Source organism: Canis lupus, chromosome 4 (assembly GCF_011100685.1).
Source record: "Canis lupus familiaris isolate Mischka breed German Shepherd chromosome 4, alternate assembly UU_Cfam_GSD_1.0, whole genome shotgun sequence".
In the NCBI taxonomy this organism is placed as follows: Eukaryota; Metazoa; Chordata; class Mammalia; order Carnivora; family Canidae; genus Canis; species Canis lupus.
In genome coordinates, this window is record NC_049225.1 from 24,240,882 (window position 1) to 24,249,841 (window position 8,960).

Below are 8,960 nucleotides of genomic sequence, written 5' to 3' on the forward strand. Positions count from 1 at the left end.
TGTCAGTTGTATCCAAATTGATCTGTTTCAGTGCAATCCCAGTCAAAATTCCAGCAATTTTGGAGATGGGGGAGGGGAAAAGATTTGAATAAGCTGCTTCTAGAATTTCTATGAAAATGTAAAAGCCAGTAAACCCTTGAGGAAAACTAGGTAAGAGGATTTGCTCTACAGGACATGGACGACTATAGCTTTATTTATAATGCTACAGTAATTAAGAAAATGACACAAAGGCAAATAGTCCAATGGAATAGATGAGAGAATGTGGAAACAGATCTGGTATAAATGAACTTTTGATTTTAAAAAGATAGTACTGCAAGGAAAGGAGAATCTTCTTCTATGAATGGTGCTAGGACAATTGAATATCCATATTAAAAAAAAGTGAAACGATCCCATCTTTGCACATCCGTAATTAACAAAAATTAATTCCAGATGGATTATAGATCAAAATATGAAAGGTAGGGGATCCCTGGGTGGCTCAGCAGTTTGGCGCCTGCCTTTGGCCCAGGGCGCGATCCTGGAGTCCCGGGATCGAGTCCCGCGTCGGGCTCCCTGCATGGAGCCTGCTTCTCCCTCCTCCTGTGTCTCTGCCTCTCTCTCTCTCTCTCTCTCTATCATGAATAAGTAAATAAATCTTAAATAAATAAATAAATAAATAAATAAATAAATAAATAAATAAATAAATAAATAAATAAATAAGAAAGGTAATAAAATAAAGCTTCTAGGAGAGGGGCTCCTGGCTGGCTCAGTAGGTAGAGCATGCAACTCTTGATCTCAAGGTTGTAAGTTCAAGCCCCACATTGAGTGTGGAGAATACTTAAAATCTCTTTTAAAAATAAAATTAAAAAAAAGAAAAAATAAAATAAGAATGATAAATTCTACTATATTTTTTTTTTTTTTTTTTTATTTATGATAGTCACACAGAGAGAGAGAGAGAGAGAGGCAGAGACACAGGCAGAAGGAGAAGCAGGCTCCATGCACCGGGAGCCCGACGTGGGACTCGATCCCGGGTCTCCAGGATCGCGCCCTGGGCCAAAGGCAGGCGCCAAACCGCTGCGCCACCCAGGGATCCCAATTCTACTATATTAAAATTAAGAACTTCTGGGGGCACCTGGGTGGCTCAGTCAGTTAAATGTCTGCCTTTGGCTCAGGCCATGATCTCTGAGGCCTGGGATCAAGACTCACATCAGGCTTCCTGCTCAGCAGGGAGTCTGCTTCTCTCCCTCTCCATCTGCCCCCTCCCCACTGCTTGTTTCTCTCTCTCTCTCTCTCTCTCTCTCTCTCTCAAATAAATAAATAGACTCTTTAAAAAAAATTAAGAACTTCTGTTTATTAAAGAACACCATTAAAAGAGCTAACAGGCTGGGAGGAGATATTTGTAGTACATATATCCAACAGAGGATCCATAACCAGAGTATATTAACAAAGCCTGTAAATCAGTAAGAAAAAGAGACAACCCAATAGAAAAAGATGACAAGAGATTTGAATAAGCATATCTAAACAAGGAAATTCAAATGCCCAGTAATAGATGAAACAAAAAGGCCTCAGCCTTATGAGTGATCAGGAAAATTCTATATATCTCCAAGAGAAATGAAAACATGTTCACAGAAAAACTTGTACAAGTATATTCATAACAGCATTATTCATAACAGTCAAATTGGAACAACCCAAATGTCTATCAGTTTATTAATGGATAAATAAAATGTTGCATATCCATTCAATGAAATATTACTTTGCAACAAAAAGAAATGAAGTACCAATATATACTGCAAATGGATGAACCTTGAAAGAAGGCAACCATGAAGGGCTGCATGTTATATGATTCCATTTATATGAAATGTCCAGAATAGACAAATCCATAGAGACATAAAGTAGATTAATAGTTCCCTGGAATTGGAGATGTTGAGGGAGGTGGGAAGTGACTATTAATGTACAGGATTTTTTGAGGGGAAAATGAAGATTTTCTAGAATTGATTGTACTGATGGTTATGCAACTTCCTGAATACACTAAAAACCATTGAACATTGTGCTTTAAATAGGTGAATTGTGTGGTATGTGATTTATATCTTAGTAAAGCTGTTTTTGAAAAGTGAGGTGGTACTTCTGCACACACACCAGAATGGCTAAAAAGTTTTTTTAACTGGCAATACTAAGTATTGGCAAGGACATGGAATGATGGCAGCTCTCATAGTCTGCTGATGGGAGTATAACTGGTACCACCATTTTGAAACCTGTTTGATGTCACTTCTTAATTTGGACACAGTCATACCTTATGATGATCTAGTATCTCCACTTATAGGTATACATCCAACAGAAGAGATAAGCCCCAAAATGTTTTTGGCAATATTATTTATAATAGCAGAGCCTGAAACAACCCAAAAATCTATCATTAGTAAAATGGATAAATAAATTGTGATGTAGTCATACAGTAGAATTTAACATAGCAAGGAAATGGACTCAAAAGTATGAATATCACAAACATTGAGCAGAGGTACAATACCTACTGTCTGACTCCATTTTTATAAAATTAAAAAAAAAAAAAAACAGATAAAATTAAGCCATAGAGTGCAAGGGGATGCATGCTTAGTTGGAAAGTTGTAAAGAATGCAAGAAAATAGTTACCATAAAAGGCAAGATAGTGATGAGTTTTGGGAGGAAGGAAAGATTAATAATTGGGAACAGGCAGGAAGATGCCTACCTGGTTGTTGGCAGTATTAGATTTTCTTTATCTGATGATGATTAACTTGTTTGTTATATGATGATTCATTGTGATGTGCATTTTTGTTGTGTGTACTCTTACATGTATGTTTCACAATAAAAAAATAAAATAAATATTTAATACAGCACACATATCTGTATATATTTTATATGTGTGCACATGTATTGAACCTAATCAACAGTTACTAAGTGTTCATTTTGTAAAGATAGTGTTCTAAGAACTAGTAATTTAATTTCTCCTTTATTTTTGTAGGAATATGTTTATCCAGAAGCCAGAGACAGACAATACTTATTATTTTTCCATAAAGGAGCCAAAAAGTCACGTTTTGACCTAGAGAAATATAATCAACTCAAGGATGCAATTGCTCAGGTAAGTTTTCCCCCAAAATAAAAATAAATTCCAGCTCCATTTTATATGGTATGATATTATAATAATAATTCCTATTTTTATACTATTATTATTACTATTATCCATAACTATAGTGCTTTGATGGATAAACTCTGAAAAGGATCCCACCCATCTCTTCCTATATTAATTATTCCTCAGTTAATAAAAATGTCTATTTTAGCATGGACACCTCGTTGTAAAGTTTTAGAACACAAGCAAGTGAAAAGGTGATGGGTCTCACATAGCATACTGAAATTTGTGGAGCTTTTTTTACCTTTTTTCTTTATGTTTCTCTAAAGTGGTCTATTTTAATTTTTCTCTCTTTTTAAAAATCTTTTTTATAACAATTTCCAAAGATGTCACACCTAACATGTGGTAGCAATGGGGCAAAAATAAAATCCAGGTAAGAGAGACCACTGGAAATGTTTGCCAGACACAAGTCACAGTTTATTGAATAGAAGATGCTATTTTTAAAAAGACTGATGTATTTCATTTTTCATAATAATTATGTCTTTCAAATTTCTGTGTTGCTTCCTTTTGATATCTTTGATTTTGGCATATAAGTCTTCATTCCTCTTCTCTGTAGTCTAACGTGACTTCAGAGATTTTTTAAAAGTCTCTAGAAGCTCTTCCATCCTCTGTAATATTTGGTTGCTCTTCTCTGCCCCTTATTGGTGATGGGGCTGTACTTTGAATAGGCTTAGTCTGTCTTCCTGCCTTGGCCCAAGTGGACTTGTGTCTACTGTTGCTCTGTGTGATGGTTCTCAACTAGAGAGAATGCATCAGATTATCTCTGGAGCTGTTAACAATACAGATGCTTCAGCCCTGCCCTAAGCCTAATAATCCAGCTGCACAGGGGTGAGGTCCCAGCCCGAGTGAGTTTTGAAAGTGCCACTGTTGTCAGCACATCCCTGTTTTTAAAATCACTACACAAAAAACTTACCTACTGGAGAAACAACTAAAGTCTTGAGCAACATAAAGTAAAGCTCTGGATCAGGTTAAGGTCTGTAAAAGGACTTTTCTCTTGAGAAATGCCATCAGGGGATATCAGATGCTCTCCACATTCTTGAGCCTCTAAGTCCTGCCCTATGGACAGCACAGCCTCTTGTGGAGGCTCTGTTGACAGCTGAAACTGCCAGCACAGACTTCATTCTGGTCCCCATTTGCTGTCCTCTGCCTTTATTTATTTATTTTTTTTAAGATTTTATTAATTTACTCATGAGAGACATAGAGAGGCAGAGACACAGGCAGAGGGAGAAACAGGCTCCATGCAGGGAGCCCAACGTGGGACTCGATCCCCGGTCTTCAGGATCATGCCCTGGGCCAAAGGCAGACGCTCAACCGCTGAGCCACCCGGGCTGCCCTGTCCTCTGCCTTTAAAGCCCGTTGTTTCTGAGGCACTCTTACTTTGAGAGTAGTTGAGATGATTTCTGTGATTCACAGTGATGCAGAAAAGACAATTTCCTTTTCTCGAGAGAAGTAATATCATTGAAAGCTTCACTAGCCAGTTTTTCTCACCTTTGTTTCTATTTTAGGCAGAAATGGACCTTAAGAGACTGAGAGACCCATTACAAGTACATCTGCCCCTTCGACAAATTGGTGAAAAAGATTGATCTGCAAAAAGCCTCTGAATCCTGGCAGAAAGAACACCTGTTTATAACTATTGCCTTTTTAATTAAAGCATTGCAGGTGGAAGCTGGGAGCCATGTCGGGGTAGAGGGTTTTTACCTTTAATTAAAAAACAATAACAAAAAGGATCTTAGGGAAGAAGGGAATGTTAAAATCTAAGGATCAGGCTTTGTGGAACATAAGCTCAAAGGGCTTAGTGAATATTGTCTTAATCAAGCATCTTAGCTTCTGGATGAAAATGATGCATCATATAGTTGAGAGATTCATAAGGAGAAAAGGATGCTGGGGTGTTCCTTTCTTGTATCTTCTTTGCAGGGTCAGCAAAACAGTAACACACCAGCACCCAACTCAGCTCTAATTTTTTTTTAATTTAACTTTTCTTATTTTTGACATAGGAGTAAATAAACATACCAGAAAAGCAAATCCTCAAGATATGTGGGTGGCAAACAAAGTCTGAGCCCATGTCATTAACATTTATCTTAAACTGGACCCAGTCTCTGCCAAGTTACCAGGAATCTCTCCTATTTGTGCCCCATTTCTGACCACCCACTCCTGTTGGTTACAGTAATTTTATCCATATGATAGTTGGAACCAACTTAAGACTGTTTGATAATTGACACTTTGGATTACCCCGTAATACCTCTTAAATGTCTGTAATATTCCAGTGCTCTGGATCAGTATCTAGGAATCATTGGCAACACTGCATGAGGTTGTTTTGTTTTGTTTTGTTTTTTACTAATTAATCTTTAAGAGGAGGCAAAACTTCCCTCCTTTATTTAACTGTCCTACTGAGATGTCCCCTCTCCCTCCATAACCCAAATCAGAGGAGGGTGTTCAGCTGTATTACCAAATCAGGAAGATGTTAAGGTTTACAAATTGGCTAAAAATCATGGCTCTCTAGCCATTTCAAACCAGAGTAATTTCACTGCTGTTGATCTGCTTGTGTGACAGCATTCCAGCTCCCCAGATGGCGCTGCCTTGTCTGGAGACTTTGTTAATCTTGAAGGACACACACTTCCACACTGTTTGTGAGCCACCCCCCGCCCCACCTCCACCACTTCAATAGTTGTAAATCAAGTGTGTGGATCTCAAAGGGTGCAATTTATCTTTATACAGGAATACATTTCTATGGCTTCCTTCAGCCTACCCTCTTCACCCTATTTTTTCTTATCTTAAATTGAGAGAAGGAAGAATTAATCTTATACTCTATCAAAATATTTTCTACCATATTTCCAGATGACATCTGCACTTGAAGAGTCAAAGGAATCTGTGTCTAATATCCTGTTTTTAACTACTGTGGGGGCAGGATGGAAAGGATGATGAGGCTTGCCACACAGCCGATTGGCTTTTTCTTTCACATGATTCACCCCTCCTCATTATGGCAAGGAGGTTCTTTCTCATTTTCTTCCTCCTTTGGGATCATTGTGTATGAAAAGAAACACTTTCGATGACAACCCAGACTCCAGGTGCCTTGCAGAGGTTGAAGGCCAGCCAGGACCGCTGCCCCTGCTGCTGCTCCTGCCGCCACCCCTTCCACTGGCATGATGGAATGAAAGGATGCATGTCGCCCCTTCCTTCCAGTCCCCCCCCCCCCCGGTCGTTCAACCCCTCCCCTCATTTATTTTTGTTAAGTTATGTGAATTATTTTTAAGTCACTTATCCTGTTTGTGTGCAGCGTTTTTAAGAAGAAACAGCACAGTGTAATGTACAAGCAAATCCTTTCAGGGTGTGTGGGAGGCAAGGGAGGGAAGATGTGGAGAAAAGTCCTTTAAACAAATAGCAAAATATTGAACATGTGTAAAATCCTGTATCATTTATGAAATATGTATAAAAAGCAATGTACCTTCTGGAACAATAAATACTTATTCAATTTTTGAATTAGAGCATCTTCTTCTTTAAAGCAAAACCAAAAAAAAAAAAAAAAAGCCAACAACAGCAAGAAAATTTACTTTCCTGTGATTCTAGGTGGAAAACTGTTTACTTTTAAAATTAATTCTTATAGAAATACCATTTTGAAATTAAAGTTGGTTCCTAGAGCTTGTATTTTAAAAATAGGCATTTCATTAATGATTCCTAAATCTAAGATGGTCAGTATTTTCCTAATTTTTCAGAGCCACCAGAGGTTAAGTGACTTCTACAGCTAAAATTAAGCCACTGGCAGTACTGAGACTTGTATCCTGATTAATAGGGAATTTTTCCATTATATCAGACCACCAGATTGCCTAATGTGGTTTCCTGGACTTCAGAATGTTGTTCAAGAATGAACCAAGAGAGACGCCTGGGTGGCTCTGGTCATGATCCTGGGGTCCTGGGATGGAGCCCTGGCATTGGGCTCCTTGCTCAGTGAGGAGCCTGCTTCTCCCTCCCCCTCTACCTCCCAACTCATGCTGCTCTGTCTCTAGTACCCTCTCTCTCTCTTTCCTCAAATAAATAAAACATAAAAAGAATGAACCAAGATTAAATATTCATTGTTTTAAGAATTTTATCAAATTTGATCAAATCAAATAGTGATCACCAAACAGGAAAATATCACATGCTAACTAGTCCATTGGAGGCATATCAGAGAGCATACGTTAAATGTCTGACTATATTTAGTGTGAGATCTCCTGAGAGTCTCCTGGCAGCTACAACAAACCAATACATCCCTGAGACAGAAGTAAAGTGTAAGACGATAAGATTGAAAATGTTAAGCCACTGTTTGATTTCAAAGAATAATGTCTACATATTCAACAACACTGTTAGGCGTTTAGTAAACTTTTCAGTGGAGATAGATAATGGAGAGTTAAATCCATTAACGAGTGTAGATAATGGAGGTTTGCTAAAGGATAATAGACCTTTGAAACTGGAAAAGTAAAAAGGGTTCTCATGGTATGATTGCAGGAGCAGCAACCTGGTATCTCCTTGTTAAAAATGCAAGTTCTCTGATCCCTACTGAATCAGAAACTAGGCATGGGGCCAGCAATCTGTCCTAGTAAGTCCTGGTGATTTTGATGGGAACTGTTGGTCTAGTCAAACCAATGCCTTAAAGAGAAAGGAAACTGAAGCACAGGACATCTATATCACAACTCACCAGTGAATCCTATGACCAACAACGAAACCAAATGATAAGAGGATTGGGGAGTATGGTGAATATGGTAAATGAAAGGAATAGAGCTCATGTCCTTGACTCTGGCAACATGTACTGTTGCATCTTGCTTATGGGCAGGAGAGTATAGTGATGAGCACATAGTAGATGCTTACAAAAACAAAAATGAGCTCCTGAGTGGCTTAGTTAAGCGGCTGCCTTTAGCTCAGGTCATGATCCCAGGGTCCTGGGGTCAAGACCCACATTGGGCTCCCTGCTCAGCAAGTAGTGTGCTTCTCTTCCTCCCTCTGTGATCCCTCTTGCTCTTGCTCTCTCAGATAAATGAAATCTTAAAAAATAAAAATTCATTACTTGAGAGAGAGGGAGAGGCGGAGGGAGAGAGAGTATCTCAAACAGACCCCACTGAGCACAGAGCCCCACATGGGGCTCAATCCCACAACCCCAAGATTGTGACCTGAGCCGAAATCAAGAGTCCGTCACTCAACTGACTGCACCACCTAGATGCCCTAGTTGTGATCTGTTTTTGTTTTTGTTTTTTTAAAGATTTATTTATTTATTTATTTATGATAGACATAGAGAGAGAGAGAGAAAGAGGCAGAGACCCAGGAGGAGGGAGAAGCAGGCTCCATGCCAGGAGCCCGACGTGGGACTCGATCCCGGGATTCCAGGATCGCGCCCTGGGCCAAAGGCAGGCGCTAAACCTCTGAGCCACCCAGGGATCCCCTGTAATCTGTTTTTATCACTGCCAAGGATCTTTAGTTAGTTGCTCTCTCAAGTAAGTACAAACTCCTTGTCTTCCAGAATGTACTATATCGTTACTCCCTTAGGACAAATGTATAGGTAAATTTTAATGAATTCTACTGAATATAAAATGACCTGCCTCGTAAATTTTCATTCGCATATGTTTTATAAATGCATCATCCACTGGGCAATCCCTCGTTCTTGAAACTGTCCTCAGCTCCTATGACTCTACTCTTGGGTTTCCTTCTTTAAATTTCTGACTACCTCTTGGTCTCATTTGCAGTATCCTCCTCCTTTGCCCAGATCTTTGATGTTGGGCTTCTCCAAGGTTTCATATTGGACCCCATTTTCCATGGATGATCTCACCCACTCCCCTCCTCCATTTATATGCGGGTAGTTCTC

General features: G+C 39.0%; 1 protein-coding gene across 5 annotated transcripts in view; it reads left to right on the plus strand.

Annotated features, from left to right (window-relative positions):
- Window positions 1-6,610, plus strand: part of MCU (mitochondrial calcium uniporter) — a 218,087-nt gene extending 211,477 nt beyond the window's left edge. For 2 of the 5 annotated variants that reach the window (XM_038534301.1, XM_038534302.1), the window contains exons 7-8: window positions 2,969-3,085; window positions 5,969-6,610. In XM_038534301.1, the coding sequence (XP_038390229.1) occupies window positions 2,969-3,085; window positions 5,969-6,052 (201 nt within the window). In that variant the 3' untranslated portion in view covers window positions 6,053-6,610. Of the gene's footprint in view, window positions 1-2,968; window positions 3,086-4,638 lie in introns of all 5 variants that reach the window. The other 3 variants (XM_038534303.1, XM_038534304.1, XM_038534305.1) reach the window with 2 other exon arrangements.
- The last annotated feature ends 2,350 nt before the right edge of the window (window positions 6,611-8,960 follow it).